Source organism: Cavia porcellus, unplaced genomic scaffold (genome assembly GCF_034190915.1).
Source record: "Cavia porcellus strain 051 isolate PalLab524CR breed Dunkin Hartley unplaced genomic scaffold, mCavPor4.1 scaffold_1, whole genome shotgun sequence".
NCBI classification, from domain to species: domain Eukaryota; kingdom Metazoa; phylum Chordata; class Mammalia; order Rodentia; family Caviidae; genus Cavia; species Cavia porcellus.
The window spans coordinates 44,936,781-44,956,208 of record NW_026947484.1 but is presented as its reverse complement, the minus strand read 5'-3'; the positions used below and the strand labels follow the sequence as shown (position 1 = coordinate 44,956,208).

At 41.3% G+C, this 19,428-nt stretch overlaps 2 protein-coding genes and 1 non-coding gene across 4 annotated transcripts in view; 2 read left to right on the top strand and 1 right to left on the bottom strand.

Moving 5' to 3' along the window:
- Klhdc1 (kelch domain containing 1) overlaps positions 1–3,886 on the bottom strand; it is a 48,425-nt gene extending 44,539 nt beyond the window's left edge. The window contains exon 1 of one of the 2 annotated variants that reach the window (XM_013154696.3): positions 3,569–3,886. In XM_013154696.3, the coding sequence (XP_013010150.1) occupies positions 3,569–3,664 (96 nt within the window). In that variant the 5' untranslated portion in view covers positions 3,665–3,886. The remainder of the gene's footprint in view (positions 1–3,568) is intronic. The other variant, XM_003471804.5, reaches the window with a different exon arrangement.
- A 4,039-nt stretch (positions 3,887–7,925) lies between these two features.
- The window catches only part of Pole2 (DNA polymerase epsilon 2, accessory subunit), a 35,481-nt gene continuing 23,978 nt past the window's right edge, over positions 7,926–19,428 (top strand). The window contains exons 1-5 of the mRNA XM_003471802.5: positions 7,926–9,162; positions 13,197–13,297; positions 14,439–14,514; positions 17,063–17,140; positions 17,275–17,368. Of these exons, the coding sequence (XP_003471850.3) occupies positions 8,897–9,162; positions 13,197–13,297; positions 14,439–14,514; positions 17,063–17,140; positions 17,275–17,368 (615 nt within the window). The 5' untranslated portion in view covers positions 7,926–8,896. The remainder of the gene's footprint in view (positions 9,163–13,196; positions 13,298–14,438; positions 14,515–17,062; positions 17,141–17,274; positions 17,369–19,428) is intronic.
- Positions 16,033–16,140, top strand: LOC111757394 (U6 spliceosomal RNA). Its single transcript, XR_002791754.1, has one exon. It is a non-coding gene; the product is annotated as a U6 spliceosomal RNA (small nuclear RNA).

The following is a 19,428-nucleotide window of genomic DNA, read 5'->3' as shown; positions in this document are numbered from 1 at the left end:
TGGGTGTACCCCATTAAAGTGTATAAGTAGTTCATTTCTCTATGCTTTTCCCTAAAACTCTTTCTAATCTTTGCAAACTGGAGAAGAAAAATCTTATTGTTGTCTCTAGCTGAGTTTCTTTGGTTCTCACTATTTCTAGTTCTTTTACAAATTATGCTTATTTCTTGCTCATTTTCAATGGGGATACTGTTTTATATTTCTATAAGATCTTTGTCTATTATATATGTTACAAGTATTTTCCCATTTATCATTTGCCCTCTCAGATTGTGCTGCTTAAAAATAAACTAATTTTTTAAAAAGTTTGAAAAAGTCTTTAGTTTTCACCCCAATTCAGATTTTCTTTCCTCAGCTCAGGATCTTACAAGAATAATATAATCCTTTCCCATACAGTAGTTTAATTTTTCTATATCTACCTTGTCAATACTAAGGCTACAATAACATTTTTCTCCAATGATCCTAGGGCTACTTACTGCACTGTGATTGCTTTTCAGATTTGAAATGCTACTTTTAAAATATAAAGTAGCAAGCACTACATCATGAGTTCAATCCCAGGTACCAAAACAAAAATAAAAACAAGAGAAACAAATCAATAAAATGTAAAGTAGTCTTCTATGCTCAGCTGTTTATGCAATTTCCTTCCTGCTCTACAGTGCTGTCTACACTGTATTGGAATCTCTGACTTACTATAGTGTTGTGATACATGTTAATAACTGGCACTATCAGCCTCCTACCTTCATTCTTTTAAAACATTTTCTAAATTGATCCTCTTCCTAAGAAATATCAAATCATATTTATACAGTTATTTTCTAAGAGGAAAACGTATTAATATCAATTGTGTTAGGGAAACACATTTTTAAAAAAATGTTTGAGGCCACATACTTTCAACAACAAATGTAGATACTCAGCTTTACCTCCCAAATTAGGAAAAACTGCTTATGACTTTTAATGTCCCTAGAGGTAGCACCAACGTTTTATGAGTCCCAGTAAAGGAGAAGATGTAGAACTAAATAAAAGGATTTTCTGGCACAAACTAGAAATTAATATCCCCCCCCCAACATCACTTCTCTTACCACTAGTAGTGTTTTCAGACCCTTTGTTTTCTGAGATCTTTTCAATAATGAGATAATCACTTATCTCTAAAATAGAGATCTGTGAATTTTAGAATGCATGTTTGCCAATTTTACCACACATGGTTTGTGTTAATGAGGAAAAAATGTGATTGGAATATATAATGTGGAATCATGGAGTCAATGTTCTTTGCTATTGATTACGGGAATATTTCCAGACTACGCAATGCTTAGGTAGCTCCTCAGGAGGCTCTACTAAAACAACTGTTGGGGAGAGTCTACTTTTTCTCATGATACACCATGTCTTCTTTTGTTTCCTAATTTGCTTTTCCTCCTATTTATGTTTTAGACATAGTTCAGCTCCTGATGATCCCCAGAATTCAAAAAGGAATAGATTTAAACCTGTGTTGTATTTTCCAGCACGGTTCTTACAGCCTTTCTGCTGACTAGATGAATAAGAAGTGGGAAAAGAAATATTTCAATTCAGTAACTGCCACTTGAAGAACTGGAATTTTTTTTTTTTTTTTTTTAACTAGGAATCAAATTCAGGACCTCATGCTTGCCAGGCACTGTCCTGCCGAGTTATATCCTCCGCCCAGAACTGAAATCTTACCAATTACACAGGTTTCAAAATTAAAGTAAGATGTAAAAAAACCTCAATACATTTTATTAATGGACCCAAAAGAATTCTACATTGATGAGACATTTCATCAATAAATCTAAAATATACCTATATAGATACATTACAAGATTATTTAGCAGTACTGAAAATTAAGCCTAAGACCACCTGCACTTTAGATAAGAACTTTACCAATTAGCTACATCCCAGGGATGCCTTTGAAATTTTGAGTCAGGGTCTCACTACATTGTTGGACTGGGTTGGAACTTTAAACTTTCCTGCCTCAGCCTCCCCAGTAGTTGGGATTACTAGCATGTGCTACCCACAGATCATTATTTGAAGTTTTTTCACTTAACCTCTACAACAATGAAGAATCAATACAGCAGATAAAAATTGACACCTTACATCTTCAAGTGGCAGAATCAGAAAACTGAAAGGGTTTTGGCCCAGACAGGACTCTGTAGCCAGAAAAGCCTCAACCAGAACCAGGGAGCTCCTATCTCCCCCGCCCCTAGGGATTTACCTGTGACTATATCTCCCCCCACCCTTAGGAATCTGCCCCTGGCGCCAAACGTGTGCCAATGAGATACCTGTGCATCTCTAATGGCCTTAGGGCACTATGGTAAGCTTAGGCTACTTATATACACCCCCAGCCACGTGTCCAACAGAGAGAAAGCCGGACTCGAGCGGTCCGGGGGTGTCGGTTCTCTCTCTCTCCCTGTTCTCAGAATAAAGGCCTCTTTTGTTTTATGCTTCTCATCTTCTGGATATAATCCTATCAAAAACAATCCAAAAAAAAAAAAAAAGGTGCACAAAACCATCATATCCAGCCTATTTTTATAAAAAAAAAACCTGGAAATATTAGCAATCATTTAATTTTGTATTAGTTTATCATTAAAAAGCAGTTTTGGGATATTTCAAATATTTAGGTTGCAATCTGCTGCCAAATCATCTTTATTCTCATTGGCTGTCTTTACAAAATGAAGACACTGGCTACTTTACAGGATGATAACAAGGATTATACAAGATTAGGGTCAGGAGAGTTCAGAGCACATGCCAGATATAGTAAACGCTCAAAAATGAGTTCTAATTTTTCTGCAACTCTATTAAGAATAAACACAAAACCAACTTGCATCTGAGACTTATTGCCACACATAATATATACTTTATTTGTATGATTTCATCACGTTAGAGGTCTGTCATATTATTGTATGCATTCAGAAGATGTAGGTTCTATTTTCAGTAGAGCTTCCAGATGGCTTTAAAAAAAAAAATCTGCCACGTTGGCACACATCCCTCAATTGTTTTCCTGATTATAATTCTTGCTAAAATCCTATGATTCTAGAACAAAACACACACATTTCTAGCTCCACTGTACTCAAAATTTTAAACCACAATATTCTTTGGTTAACTGCGGCTACTATGAGTCTACTTTAAAATTCGAGGGAGGAAAAATCCTTAATCACCCATTGGTAAACGTCACTAAAAATAGCTTAGAAACTTTTAACTGCTTCAGTGATTGCCAAATTTCATTTAACGTCGCGCCGTGAGGAAAAGGGAAAAAATACACAACAATACATCACGGCGTCCTCGGCTCCTTTCAAGTCCGCGCCAGGATTTAAGGTGCTAATTAGCCCCACGGAACTGTCTGGGAGAACCCCGGTGTTAAGGTCGGTGGGCGGTGGGAAGCGCCCGGAACCCGGGTGCCGAGGTTTCAGCAGAGGAAGTAAAGGCCGGAAGGTTGAGCACCGGGACACCGCACTCGGGGCGCCCGGACGCGCCCACCGCGGGCTCTGTGTAGGCGGCGCTCGACGTCCCCTCGGACAAAGCTGTCAGACAGGCTCCCGGCGCGAGTCCGTCCCGCCCCGCCTCTTCCCCTTACCACGTAGCCCCCCCACACGTAGAGGAAGTTTCCGTCCACCACGGCGCAGTGACCGCTGCGCTCCTCCGCCACGCAGAACAGCTGCGAATCCGCCATCCGTGCCGTCGCCGGGCTCTCCGAAGCCCCTTTCAGCCGAGCGGCCTCGCGTAGACTCGACTCCGGTCCGCACGCGCCGACGGAACGCGTCGAGGGTCGAGATTGGTGGGAAGGCGGGACCAGTGCGTCTGCGCTGCGGCGCGCCCGCTTGGGAAGCCGAGCCAAGCACGCGTGGCCTGCGAGGATTCTTTGGTTCTTAGCAATAAGGAAGGGGAGTCGGCTTCCTAGGAGGCGAGCTACGTACTGATTTATTCTCACTTAAGATTGTGTTTTGCAAGAACAGCCTGACTCAGGAGTCAATCCAGAGTCAAATTCCTTGCTTCTCTTAAAATGTCTTTTACAGTTGGTTTATAGTAGCATTATATTTGATCACTATGCCTCTTTAAAGGGCAGTCTCTCTCTCGGTCTCTGCCCCCCCCCCATTTGTGAAATGGATTAGTTTTTCTGTTTTTCCATAATCTGCTTCTGTGGTTGCTTTCTTAACAATTTTTGTAGCCATACTGCCTATTTCTTCAGACCGGAAGCTGAAGCCAAAGGCTTCATTAGAGTCTGGGTCGGTTGGTTTTCCAGGAATTCTTCATTCTGCATCACAGATGACATTTGGGTTTGGTGCACTTTGGCAATATTTTCTGTCGTTTCTTTGAGACAATATAAATAAACACAGACACAGTATCCCCCCCCCCTCCTTTTTTTGTCTTTTTCTTTTTTATCGGTACCAGGGATCGAACTCAAGACTGCCTGCTTGCAAGGCAGACACTTATGCCGCTGAGCTAAATCCCTAGCCCCAAGTATTTCCCCCTTTTTGAACACAAAAGGAAACATTTATACGCAATTTAATATTTATACGCAATTCTGTAACCTTCCATTTAGCAGTGTACTGGGCCGTATTCCCGTGTAGCATTCTTCCTCGGGCCTTTTGACAGTTTCACAGTATAGCATTCCATTGAGTGAATGTCATCATCTATTCTCTCAAGACTTTATTGATGGAAATATGGGTTGAGGGTATTTGTTATCCAATCCTGTGATGAATAACTATATGCAAATATGACTGTAGTTTTACAAATTTGTCTGAAGCAGGGTTCAGGAAGTGGGGACTGCAGAGTTAGAGGATAAATGTATATGCAATTTTGACAGATGTTGCTGAATTTCCCTCTGTAGGAATTGTATCATCACCAAGAACATATAACAATGACAGTTTCTCATAGTCTTAACAAACTATGTTGTTAAGTTTGTAGGGCTTTCATTTCCCATTTCCGTGTAGCCTTTTGGACTCAGTTTTATGCAAGGGGTTTTCTATATATATATATATATATATATATATATATAGAGAGAGAGAGAGAGAGAGAGAGAGAGAGGTTGGCTTTGGACCCACTGTGTAGCTGGGGCTGGCCTCAAGCTCATGGCAGTCCACCTACCTCAGCCTCAAGAGTGCTGGGATTACAGGCTTGTGCCACCACATCTGACTTTTTTTTTTTTTTTTTTTTTTTTGTCTTTTTCCTTTTAACCGGTACCGGGGATCATACCGGGGATCAAACTCACAACTGCCTGCTTGCAAGGCAGGCGCTTATGCCGCTGAGCTAAATCCCCAGCCCCCTACCACATCCGATTTCTAACATTAAGCAACTTTTATACTTTGTCTCTTGTTGCGTGTACTAAAGGTGATATAAAGGCATGAGGATCGCTGTGAGTTTAAGGGCAGCGTGGGCCATACAGTAAGTTAAAGGCCTATACATCTACATATTATAAGGTAAGAATATACATAAACATGTGAGGCTGGGGATTTAGTTCAGTGGCATAAGCGCCTGCCTGGCAAGTTGTGAGGTAATGAGTTCGATCCCTAGCACCAAATAAAATAAAATCGTATATGATATTGCTGTAGAAAAAGCAGTATCAAACCAAATGGAGGACTGCCCTGAAGAATCTAGAAGGTAACACAGTCCAAATCATCTATCATGAGTCAGCTTTGAGTTAAGTTTAAATACAGTTTGCAAGCAGGAAGGAAAGGCAGATGGCAGGTTATTACATGATTGGTTACATGAATTGCATTAAGTCATATATTGTCAGGCAAGCTAATTTTAAACAGATTTACTTAGAAGGAATTGTTTACATAATTTAGGAACGTCCTGGGTTTGAGCAGAGCAAGCAAAGTTAAAGATGGCCTTGACTGTGCCACATTGTCCTAAACAGAGTCCTTGAAGCCAGCTGGAAAAAATGTAAATTATTTTAATTAAGGAAAACAAGCTGGACAAACAAATTGACCCAGCATGTTAGCAGAAGAAAAGCAGCTGGACTGGATCAAGACTGAATTTAGCAGGGTGCTTCTGTGACAAGCAGCAGGAGGATAGGCAGAGGCCACTGTTTGATTTTTTCCCTTGCTATGTCTATAAGTTTGCTATTCTATAACTGTGCCCTTACAACATGACCTACATATTTTGCCTCTAAGAATTTACACCAGAAAATTAAAATATATACACATACAGAAAATGACATGCAACTGAGCATATAAGGACCCAAACCTTTGTTACTAGGTGAGTGAATTACCAGTGTTTACACTCATACATAATACGCTTCTCAGAAATAAAAAAGTGATGGAATTGCTGATAAATGTGTGTGACAACATGGGTGACCCTAGTCCACATTGTTAGTGAAACGATACAAGAAAAGTATATGCTGTGTGATTGCATTTATATGCAATCCAAAAGGAACACAACTAGATAGAGGCTGGGGGTATAGCTCAGTGGCACAGTACCTGCCTGGCAACCACAAAGTCCTAAGTTTGACTCCCAGGACCCCACACCCCTGCCAAAAAAAAAGGTAGAAAGCAGAAATGTGGTCATCTGGGAATAAGCAGTGGGAACTGATGGAAAAAGTATGAGATGTTCCAGAGTGGTGGATGAGATGTATATTTTCATATTGTTACATGAGTGCACACATTGTACCAAAATACACTGACCTACATTCTCCTGAACTTTGGATCTGTGTATTTTACTTATATTTCAATCACACCTATTTGAATTCTCACTTGATTTCTTTATAGTTAAAAGTAACACTGCTTCTGTGTTTTTACTCAAGAAGCGGGGTCCCATGTTGCGCAGGATGGCCCCAAAATGCTGGGCTTAAGTAGTCCTCCTTCCTCAACTTCTTGAAGAGCCGGAACTACTGTAGTGCATTACTCTACACCCAGCAAAGTACTGTATTTTTATGGAACACTGGTCCTACCGGACCTGAAAGTCTAGTGGAGTCTGTTGTCCAGCAAACAATGACCAAGATGCGGTGGTTTAAAAATAGAAAATCTCTAGGATACCTGGGGTTATAGAGGAAGGCCTACATTTACCTCAGATTTTGGGAAGCCAGGAGGGTTCCTGAGACACAGAAAGTCTGAAGTAAGAAAGAATGAGCGGAAGTTGTTTAGGCAAATAGGAGGAGGGAGACAAGTGCCTGTGGCAGAAGGACCAGGAGAGGGAAGGTGCCTTGTTCATACCAATAAGGCAAGATTTTGAAGCATTTTAAGTTGGGAAGAAACCAATTTGTAGGGCAGTTAAAGCTACCTGGAGAGAATGGTGACCTAAGCGAGTATCCTAGCCATGGAGAGAGAAAGGAAACGGTAGAGATTTGCTAGCTGATTGGCTTATGGAGAAGGAAGAAGAGGAAGGAATCTGAGATGCTGTCTGTCTAGGTATTGGCTGGGTCCCTGGCTGACAGGTAAGTAGAGTGCTTCACTGGTTTAGAAAACATGAGAGCAGCAGGATGACAGTGAGTCCATTTGGGGTGGTACTCAGTTGACCTTGAAGGTGGAGAGAGACAGAATAAGAACTTGGAAGTCATGTGTACTTAGTTGTGCAATGATATATAGGGATTTTATGTGCCAGCCAGGTGAAGGAGCCAAAGGAGAAGTTGAAAACATTGGAAGAAAGGAAATCATTATCAGATTGTGGTAGAAAACAGAAATTGGGATATTTTTTTCTATAAAATTTCTTACTATGAAATAATCAAATATAAAGAAAAGCTGAGGGGCTGTGGATTTAGCTCAGTGGCATAAGCACCTGCCTTGCAAGCAGGCAGTCATGAGTTCGATCCCTGGTACCGATAAAAAAAAAAAAGCTGAAAAAACTGTTCAATGAATTCTTATTCATCCTCCACTTATTACTTATATCACCATGCTAGATATATATATATATATATATATATATATATATATATATATATGTGTGTGTGTGTGTCCGTGTTTTATTTTGCAGTTACTTGAGAGTGATAGGCAATGTTACACTTCAACATGCATTTTCTAAAAATAGACTTTCATCTACATAGCCGATCTAAGAAAATAGGTTTCTTAATCTGATATCCAACTCATAGCCAAGATTCCCAAATTGCATTCCAAATATCTGTCATATTTTTTTGAAACTAGAATCCAAGTTATTTTTTTAAAGTCTTTTTAAAGATACGTGTTAGTTATCTATTGCTGTTTAGCACACTAGCCCAAAAATCTAGTGGGTTAAAACAATAAGAGAGGTTTATTATCTCAGGAATTTGAGGACAGTTTGGCTGAGGATTCAATCTCTGATCTCTTCTAAGGCTGCAGTCAAGATATTGGTGGGGGTTGTAGTCAGGCAGACTTCACTGGGCTAAAAGTTCTGCTTTCACCGAAATTGCTCACGCACACTGGTATATGGATGGTAAATTGCTGGCTTTTGGCAGGAGGCTTCAATCTCTTAACATATGGTGCTTTTCATAGAGCTGCTTGAAGACAGATGCTTCCCCAGGGCATCGACACAAAACTGTAGAGCAGAGGCTGCCGTGTCTTCCATGACTGAAGAGTCTGTGGGGCTACAGTCAGTCCTCTCTAAAGGTAGTGGGAGGGAGTGTACAATCAGGAACGCCAAGAGCACCCTTTGGATTGGTCCTTCTGTCTCTCACCATCCGTGACGCTAACTCTGAAAAGAGGGCAAATCAGCTGGCCTGTAGATTGTTCCATATTCTGGAAGTGTCTGGATGTTCCTTCCTGTTGTGATTTGACTTGTTCCACTCTCCTCTGTACTTTCCTAACCCAGAAATTCACCTAGGCTTGACCGCGTTGAAGTTAAGGTGCCTGAGAGAGCAAAGAAAGCCCTTTAACTGAAAATCTATGGGGATCTGTGGTAGCTTCATGTGTCCGTGGGGAAAACCTGGGTGACAACAAGGAAAGTCTCCAGGGCCTGCGTGGAGGGAACAAGAGCACACAGCTGTCTCCGCCGCATGGCTCCAGGCTGCACGTGGATAAGGGAAGCGCGTTCTACACCACACGCCGAAGATGTACTCCTGCACACCAACAGTCTCCAGGTTTTGCACAGCGTCGGAGAGCGTAGAGCTAGCCCGGGGGCGTGGAGAAAGGCGTGGTCACATCTGACCACGCCCTCGGAGGCGGAGCAGCGGCGGTGGCGCCAAATCTCAAACATGGCGCCGGAGCGGGTGCGGAGCCGGGCTCTCTCGGCCTTCAAGCTACGCGGCTTGCTGCTGCGAGGGTGAGTCGGCCCGGGCGTGTTGGCCAGCGGGACGGAGCACCGAAGCTGGGCCGCCACGAAAGCCCAGGCGCGGGCAGCGCCGCGACCTTACACGAGGGATGGACGCTCTCCGCAGGCCTAAGCGGAGAGGCCTATCTGCCGCCGCGGGAATTCCTCGCTGCTGGCTGAAACAAACGCTTCTCCCGGCGGGGCGAGGCTTCGGGCTGTGACCTGCTCCGTCCCCGCTGCGCGTCACCGCGGCGTGATCTCCCCAGCTGGGGCCCCGTGCAGGCCGAGACATAGACCTCCTAAAGTCTTGTTTCCTGGATAATTAAAAAGCGGGTAGATTTTAAGCTTGTTTTCAGATGATCAGTTGGATTTTTTTTTCTTTCTTTTTTTTTTTTTTTTGAGCTTTCCTTTACAGCTCCTCTGGAAGTCCGGTTTCCTAGCACATCGGTGTTTTTTTAGGACTCTTAACATCTCCAGAATTTTTCTTATTAAATCGGCTTTGTTTTTAGAATACAGTATTTAATTTTTTGTTAATGCATGTTTGCGACACTTAGGGGTTGTGTTCAGCCGGGGAGTTTGAGAGTACACATTCAGCTGTTTCATCTGATTGACTCCCTCTGCCTCCCCGGCCCCGCCCCCTCCCACCGCTACAAAGACTACCTTCCTGTTCATAACTTGCCACTGCATTTTGCGCTTTGTGTTTTGAGTCTCTCATATTAGTGAGGCCATGCAATATTTAACCTTTTGTAACTTACCTTCTTAGCATTGTCTAAAGATCCATCCATTTTCTTACAAGTGACTCAATTGCATCCTCCTTTATGGCTGAGTAGTACTCCTTTGTATCTATGGCACATTTTCTTTTTGTTTTTTTTGAAACATGATCTTGCAATGTAATGCAGGCAGGCCTTGAACTCACTGTATGGGCTGATACTTGGTCTGTCTTCCTACCTCAGCCTCCTTAGAATTGGGATCCCCGGTGGGCACCACCATACCAGACTTGCCATATTTTCTTTATCCATTCATCTGTTGATGGGCACTTAGCTCACTTCTATAAGTTAGCTGTTGTGAGTAGAACTGCCCCAAACATGGATATGTATGTATTGCTGTAGAGGATGACTAGCTTTTCTGGGAAGATCCTCAGGAAAGGTATAGCTGGGTCAAATGGAATTTGCTTTAGTTTTTTTGAGGAATCTCCATACTGATTTCCGAAGTAATTGTATTCATTTACATTTTTACCAGCAGTAGCAGGGATTCTTCCCCCCATCTCCTGGTCACCATTTGTGTTTTGAGTACTTAACAATGGCTGTTCTTATTGCAGTAAATGGAATGTGTGCATTTTGAAAATATGAACAGCTGATTAATTTACTTGTTTTTTTTTAAACTTAGAGTTTCACCTAATACTAAACTGTTGTTAATTAATTAACTCAGAAATATGCTTGAATTTTCAGCTGCAAAGCACTGTGCTAGGAGAATGAGAATAAGAGGCTAAAACCCTGTGGAGCTTTATGGTTAGGAGAGTTATTAACTAGTTATCTAGTGCTGCGTACCAAGTTACCCTAAGATGTAGAGGTTTAAGCACCACATGCCAACTATCCCGAATCTTCTATGGGTCAGGAATTCAGGTATGATTTGGTTGGGTCCTCAACTTCAGGGTCTGTCTCACAGGCTGCAGGCTTCTCTTGGGCCTCCCCCTAGCATGTGACTAGTAGGTTCATCAAAGCCATTGAGAGAGTCAGCTGGCAAAACCCAAACCACAGTTTCGGGAACTTAAGAGAGTGACTTCTTGTTACTTTTACAACTTTATTTTAAAATTTTTATTATTGATGGTGCTGGCGATCTAAATCATGGCCTCACACATGCTAGGCAAGTGCTCTACCCCTGAGCTACATCTCCAGCTCTAAATTTTATTTTTGAAATTATAGCACAATAAAGTATTCTCTCCCTTTTACTATATTCTTCTTCCCCCTACCCCCCCACAAGGTCTCTTTATGCAGTTCAGGCTGGCCTTGAGCTCACTTTGTAGCCCAGGCTGGTCTTGAACTCGCAATGATCCTCCTACCTCAGCCTCCTGAGTGCTGGGATTACACGCCCGGCTCTTTTTACTATATTCTTAAAAGTAAGTTGTTAGCTACAGCTCACACTCAGCTGAAGGAATGGCACACAGGCGTGAATATCAGGAGACGGATTAGTTAGGAGTCTATGTACCAGGAATGTGAAACTACAACTTAACAATTACTGAACTTCGTTTGTGAAAAGAATTTACAGAAAGAAGTACCATGAGAGTATGTGACAAGGTAAATAAACTGCTCTAAAGTCAGGAAAAGGCTTCACTGGAGAGTTAGATTGGGTTGTTCAAGGATGGGCAGGATTTGGTTAGTGGAGAGGAGGCTGGGAATAAATGATGTGGACCTGGAAGCTAATAAGCAAGCACCACAAAGGCCAGAGACATTGGATGAGTCTGATAGCATATGGCGAAGGCCAGATTCTTAGTGGCTTGACAAGCTTTAGTCCGTCCCGAGAGCTGTCATCCAAAACGCATGTGATACCAGAGGTCAGCAGATATTTATGGATCACTTTCAAGCTTACTTAGTACCCTACTAAAGGATGACAAAGTTCCAATTCTCAAGTTATCTAATAATTCAGCTTAGTTACCTATAAGAAACAGAAAAAAAAGAACTAGTAGAGATGTGACAACTACAATATGACAGTCAATAAACGCCCCAGTACACAATAGTTAATGTCAGGAACAGAAGAATGACATTGGTGGAAGTGTAAAATAGTGTGCTGCAAATACAAAATTTTTCTAGCCAGCTAATTAAGTGCACTCATTCTGAGCATTATTGGTATTAAAAAGTTATTTTAATATAAACCTAGCTTCTAGCTTCTGTGGTTATATTCTTTTTTTTTTTTTTTTTTTTTTCTGTTTTCTTTTCTTTTTTGGTCTTCTTGAGACAGGTTCTTACTAGACAGTTCAGGCTGGCCTTGAGCTCACTTTGTAGCCCAGGCTGGTTTTGAACTTACAACGATCCCCCTGCTTCAATCTCCTGCTGGAATTACAGGCATGTACCTCCACCCCCAGCTTATAAGGATGAAACTCTCTCTCTCTCTCTCTCTCCCTCTCTTCCTCTCTCCCTCTCTCTCTTTTTTTTTTTTTTTTTGGTACCAGGAATCAAACTTATAACCTTGCACTTGCTAGGTAGGCGTTGTGCCACTGAGCTATATCCTTGGCCCATATTCAATGTTTTTTGCAGCCTTTTTTCTAATTTTACAATTAAAAACTGATTATATGACTACCAGGGCCAATACCTTATCAACTTAATAAATATATCGATGTTTCTTGTGTCCAGGATGTGGTGCTTGAAATCAGGGCAGACAAATTCTTGCCTTAAGTGTAAAGTAATTTTACAAGGCTAATGTGAAATACCAACTTAAGGTACTGTGTATCCAAGGGTGATTTTTAATAATTAGAGAAGGAAGGAGAGTGTGCAACAGGTGGGGCTGCTCTAGGAAGGCTCCTTAGACGGAGGATGTGGCTTGGAGCTTTAAGAATGGTTGTGTGAGGGGGCTGGGGATTTAGCTCAGCGGCAGAAGTGCCTGCCTTGTAAGTGCGCAGTCCTGAGTTGATCCCTGGTACCTTTTTAAAAACAAACAAAAACAATGGCTCTGTGAGCAGAGGAAGAAAGGACAGTTTTGCTCAGAAAGTACAGAAAAGCCAACCACTGCATGGGAGGAGCAAGTGGATCTTAATTTCTTTTATTTTTCCTGGTACTGGGAATTGAACTCAGGGTTTTGTGCTTGCCGGCAGGCACTGTGACACTGGATCTTAATTTCTTTTTTTTTTTTTTTTTTTGGTCTTTTTCGGTACCAGGGATTGAACTCACAACTGCACACTTGCAAGGCAGGCGCTTATGCCACTGAGCTAAATCCCTAGCCCCTGGATCTTAATTTCAATACCAATTTGTTGAGTATTTGCTACTTCTCAGCATAGAATTTTTAGCCTTTAATAACCAGTGACCTGCTTCACCTTTTTTTCTCTGTCTTACCAGAGAAGCTATTAAGTACCTCACAGAAGCTCTGCAGTCTGTCAATGAATTAGAGCTTGAAGATACCCTGGAAAAGATCATCGATGCAGTGGAAAAGCAGCCTTGTAAGCAGCGTTTTGTGAGAACTCTTGAATTATTAACCTTGCTTTTTATCTCAGTTAGATTTATATATTTTATTAAAGAGAAGTTGAGGCTTCAGTGTTGTGTTCCAGTGTTGCATGGTAGTATTTCTTCCAAGAGAGCTGTTCAGTTATAACATCAGGACGTTCCCCAGAAAACCTTTTACCAGCCGGCATGGTGGCTCACACCTATAATCCCAGCACTTGGGAGGCTGAGGCAGGAGGATTATTGCATGTTCAGGCCCAGCCTGGGCTACATAGTGAGCTCAAGGCCCGCCTGAACCACATAGTGAGACTCGTCTCAAAAAACAAAAACAAAATAACAAACAAACCTTTCACCTTTTTCTACCTTGGTGGAGTGAGCACAGAATCTTTTTCTGTACTATCCTTTGAGGTCACTTGTTTATCTGCACGCCTCTTGCTCTTTCAAAATATTTGGAGGGGAGAGGAGAAAAGTGTGCAAGATTAATTCTTCCTTCGGGGATCTTTCAGTTAAATACTTTGACACCACAAGCATGGGCCTGCAAAGAAGAAATGCTGTTCTCTTTCAGAAAAAAAAAATGTTGACTCTCTCTAGTATAGGTCCAGTGTCCAGAAGGCTAGAAGTGGGTGTGGCTCACTCATGTTCTGGTACTGAATATTTAACTATGTAGGATGCAACGTGTTCTTTGATATGAAGGGAAATGTTATATCTCATTTTCATTTCTAAAGGCAGATTCTAAACAGAAACCTCCCTTTAAAAAATTTCTTCACAACTGAAAATTTAGAAAATGATGTTTACCAGTAATTATTGTGTATGTTAATCATATGTTAATTGAAGATGGCATGTAGCATTTCGCCTGAAGATGTCCCTGAGTAACCATTCACTTGCTCATTTTGGGATCAGACCTGGATTTGTGTTGTGTTCTTCCCCTTCTAGTGTATTCTTGGGTGCCTGTTCAACTTTTCAAACTTACACTTTCTACACATAAGATATGGGCACCCTAGCATCAGTGTTAAAGAGGCCGTTGTCTAATGGGATGGTGCTTGTGAACTACTAAGCACAGTGCTACACATTTATTAAATGCTTCTCATTACTCCTTCTGTTAGAACTAATGGAAATCTGACCTTGAACTTCTCTCTGCAGTGTCATCAAACATGATTGAACGATCTGCAGTGGAAACTGCGGTCCAGGAATGCAGTCGGTCAGCTGAGGAAACTATGTATGTGCCTAAAGTTAGCGCTTTTCTCTATTGGGGTGTTACTGAGTGCTTGTTTTCAACTACTTGTTAGGGTCATAATCAGTAAACATTTCTACAGTGGTCCCTGTCATTATTTGGATTTTTTTTTGTTGTTAGTGACAGTCTCCATTATAAACCACGTTATTAAATGACTTTTTAAAAATGTTTTCTTAGGATATGAAGTAACAGTATTATTTGTACCATTACTGATTTTTGCTGCTGTGTCCAGCCAATCCAACTTTATATTCCTAATGAATGGAACTGAGTCTCAGAAGCGTAATGTACTTCTGCTCTTAGGAAAGTCCTGAGCCTGCCGAAGTTCAGTGACTTAACTTGGTCACATTGTGAATGCAGAGGGGGGTAAAACCTCCATTTATGACTCTTGTCACTCGCCAGTATTTTTAAGTTTGGGAATTTATGCAGCAGTACTTTGGAGGGTGGTATTTCTCTGAATGTCTCTTTTTTCCCTTCCTTATGATACTTTCAAATTAATGAAATTTAACTGGCAGGAAAATATGTGGGGCAGTGAGCGTGGAAACAGTTTTTCACTTTAACAGTTCTTTCCTATTTGGGACAATGGAAATGATCAAAAAGAGTTTTGATCCTTATTTTGGCTAATGGGTTTTTCTCTTTCAGAACTTTATTAGAACTGCTAAAAATAGAGAGGTTGAAGAGTTTTGATTTTATTCTTGCAAACTCTTCTAAAATACCACAGTGCAGTGTCATGCCTTGAAGTCATCCACAGGAATTCATAATGGTGGAGTATAAGGGTTATAATCCAAAAATAGGCTTTACCTGTTGTTTGCTCTGAAGTTGCCTGACATTTCTGTCAGGCTCTTTATCTGTGTGGTTCTAGTGGGGACCAATGATCACAGATCTTTGCAGCTACAGTTGTCAGGCAGAGTCATTCTGTCACAGCACAAGAAAGATGCTCTCACATATACTCGTGAAGGAGCGGCCTGACACCTTAGATAACACACTGAGAGTGATCCACCAGAAACCAGTGAAGCTGTGTCTAGAATTTAGGTTTTCTCCAAGTCCAACCATTCTTTGCCTTTCTTATTATTACAACCAGGACTGTGTCATTTATTTATTTATTTACCATTTCCAGTTTGGGAGATAAATAATTTTAAGAAAGATTTATTTTTAGGTTGGGGTATTTATGTAAAAGTGTTACAAATTTTTTTTAAACTCTTTGAGGCATGATTATGTTATGAACAGTATCTGAAATTAAATTATTTTGTTAGTTTTCTATCCCTGACACTATAAATCTCTAGCATTATGTCAGGCTTTTGAGAATTCTTTTTCGGTTATAAAACTTTTTTTTTGTTGTTGTTGTTGTTTTGGTACCGGGAATCTAACTCATGCTTGCCAGGGAGGCTCTGTGCCACTGAGCTATATCTCTGGCCCTATAAAACTTTTTTTTGGAACACTTTTTGCTTAACACTTTTTTTTCTTTTTTTTTTTTTTTAACTGGGAAGGGATAGAACTCATGACCTCGTGCTCGCTTCAGCAGCACATGTATTTAAAACTGGAACGATACAGAGAAGATTAGCATGGCCCCTGTGCATGGATGACACACAAATTCATGAAGCGTTCCATATTTTTGTATCATTGAACAGAATGGTTTGCACTGTCAGTGTTTGAGTGTCTATCCACTTTTTATGCTTCGATTTTGTAACTTGAACAGCTATTTCTAAGACTATCAACTAGTGATTTCTTACTGTTAATATTTTTTTGAAATTCTGTATTATTTCTACCATTTTTTCTGTTTTTTTCTTTTTTCTTTAAATAAAAAAAGAACTCATGACCTTATACTTGCCAGGCAAGTGCTTGTACTGCTGAGCTAAATCCCCAGCCCTTGCTTAATACTTTAGATTTAAAAATTGTTGGAAGTGAATCAGATCCTTTTATGCTTCATATATCATAAAGTAGTTACAGAAAGATTTCTTTAGCAGAAATATTTTATGTGTATATGTTCTTTTTCAGCAGATAAGTTGTTTTCCTTTTTTTGTTTTTTTAGATTCTCAATTAGAAGTTAACTTGATTGATTTTATTTCTTGAGAATATCAGGAATGCTTTCTTGTCTCTTGAAGGAGAATTCACAAGCTAAAACTTTATCCCTGTTGTTTTTGACACTGTAAGAAATTATGAGCTGAGTATGGTGGTGGCATGCCTATCAACCACCTACTCAGGAGGCCAAAGCAAAGAGATTATAAGTTCAAGACCAGCTGGACAATTTATTGAGACCCTGTTTTATAAAATAAAATAAATGAAATATCAGGGAATCAGCTGAGTAGTAGAGTGCTTGCCTAGAATGTGTGAAACCCTAGATTTAATCCCACAGACAGAAAGAAAAATAGAAAAAAGGAAAGCATGGAAGGAAGAGGGAAGGAAGGAAGGAAAGAAGGAAGAAAGAAAAAGAAAAATTATGTATGTGATTTGAGAAAATATGAAAAATAGATTATATGTGATATAGAATTACCACATTTTAGTAAATCAGATCTGTATTTTGTGGGATGTTTTTCAGAGAGCATATTTTCAATATCATAGGAGCTTTTGATGTTCCACGCTTCGTGTACCATTCAGGAAGAAAAAAATTTCTCCCGTAAGTGTACTGGCTATTGATTTTAAATTAATTTCAAATGTGCCTTTTTTTCCAAAAGATGTATAGTCTCATGTTTCAATCCTTGCCTACCTTTGTGCATTTATGATAATAAAGACAGCTGTTCCTTTTTCCAGTCTGTTAATGACCAACCACCCTGAACCAAATTTATTTGGAACAGCAAGAGACAAAGCAGAGCTGTACCGCGAACGATACACCATTTTACATCAGGTAAGCTGACAAATGACAGCTGCTGGTAAACGCAGACTCTGTTTCAGAAAATCTCAGGGACATGTAGAGGACCGAGTTCTGTATTCCAAGTTGCTTGTTCTGTAGACTGTTACTGGACTGTAATTGAGACCACATAGGGAATATAGAGAGGTAGAAGAGAATCCTTTTAAACCTGCTGTGGCAAATGCCTGTAATCCTAGCACTTTGGGAGGCCGAGGCAGGTGGATTGCAAGTTCAGGTCCTGCCTGGCTGATTTATCAAGGCCCCGTCTGTCTCAGAATAAAGTAAAAAGGGCTGGGAATGTAGCTCAGGGGTAGAGCACCCTGTGTTTGATTCCCAGTACCCCCCTCCCTACACACCCACAGAGCACCCTTAATAAAACAATTTTTTCAAAAGGAACTGCCATTTAATATGTCGTTTTGACATGCCAGATACTGTGTTTAGCACTTTATATAAATTATTTGCCTCATTTCCTCCATAACACTTAATAGATGTATAAATGCTACCATTATCCTCCATTGAGGACAGGAAACAGAGGCCCAGAAGGGTTTAGTGAGTTGCCCAAAGATCCCAGCTAGTAGGTAAGGGTAGGATTTGAATCCAGGCTGTTAGACTCTGGAGCCCAGCTTTGCCTGCTGTGGTCTTCAGTGCGTGGCCCTCGAGGGGAGGAGCACATCCTTTGGAAGAATGAGGGCGGCATGGGAGACACAGTGCCCTGTGGCAGGTGGGGCGGGTAGAAGTGGGGTGGCAGCATGAAGGCAGGCATAGTCCAGGAGAAGCTGGGCGTGATGTGGGAAAGGCTGGGCACGGGAAGGGCTTTGGAAGGGTGAGTGGCCCTGGATGTGGGAGCACTGTGGACGCCACTTTTGAAGCTGGGACTTGGTTCTCCGGTCCGGCCCTGTGCTGGCAGAGCCCCACAATGGCATGTGCCTCCAGGCGTTGCACAAAGGCTGCTGGGAGGGCATAGTGACAGCTCGTCTGGAGCTGAGGAAAGAGGCTGGTAGAGGGCTGAGAAATGGAGCTCAGGGCTGAGACCTGAGAGGAGGAGACGAGGGCAGTGCCGGCTGGGCTGGTGTGGCCCGGAGGTGAGTGCAGTGAGCCCTGACAGGTGGGGACAGCTGCCAGGATCTCTGTTCACGGCTGCTTCCATTGCCTGCATTTATCTTCCCAGCTGTGACTCTGGTCTCCTGGTTTCACATCGAGCCTTTCAAGGCAGCTGAATTAAGTGCACATTAGCTTTAGTATTTGAGATCTGTCACACATTCTGGCCTGGTCTCTTTTCCCTTAGTCATTGTCTGCCGGAGGCAAAACTGAAATACAGAACTTGGAGCAAAATGGGAAGTGGGGATTGAACTCAGGATCTTGGCATTGAGCTACATCCTTAGCCTTTCTTTTATATTTTGAAAGAAAAAGGTCTATACTGTTACCCAGGCTGGGCTAGAACTATGTCTTTCTTTTTTTTTTTTTTTTTTTTTGAACTATCTGTCTTTCTGTATCAGCCTCCCAGAGTGCTGGATTAAGGTGTGAGCCACCACACCCAGCTTGAAATGTGGGACGTTCTGTAATTTTGCTGGTGCTGCTGACTGCTCTTCCCCCTGATGTTTACAGTAAAACTATGCTAATTTTGGGAGGCCCTTCTCAGATTCCTATTTTGAAGCCCTTCTTGATTTCCAGTTAGACTGTGCCCAGAGAAATGTCTCCTTAAGAATTGGCTCTATAGGGGCTGGGGATTTAACTCAGTGGCTTAAGCGCCTGCCTTGCAAGTGTGTGGTCATGAGTTCGATCCCCGGTATCCAAAAAAAAAAAAAAAAAAAAGAACTGGCCCTGCTGGGGAGTCAGTGTTTCTCTCTCTTACAAGCCTGTAGACTCATTGTTAATTTCTTCTGCCTTGGTTTGGCACATTGCTTTCTTTGTTGTTGTTATTGTATTGGGGATTGAAACCAAGGCTTTTGCACCTAAAACTACATGCCAGGCCCATTTAAAATTTTTTTTTATTTTTACTTTTTAGTTTGAGACAGGGTTTTGCTAAAATTGCCTAGACTGGGCTCAAATTTACAATC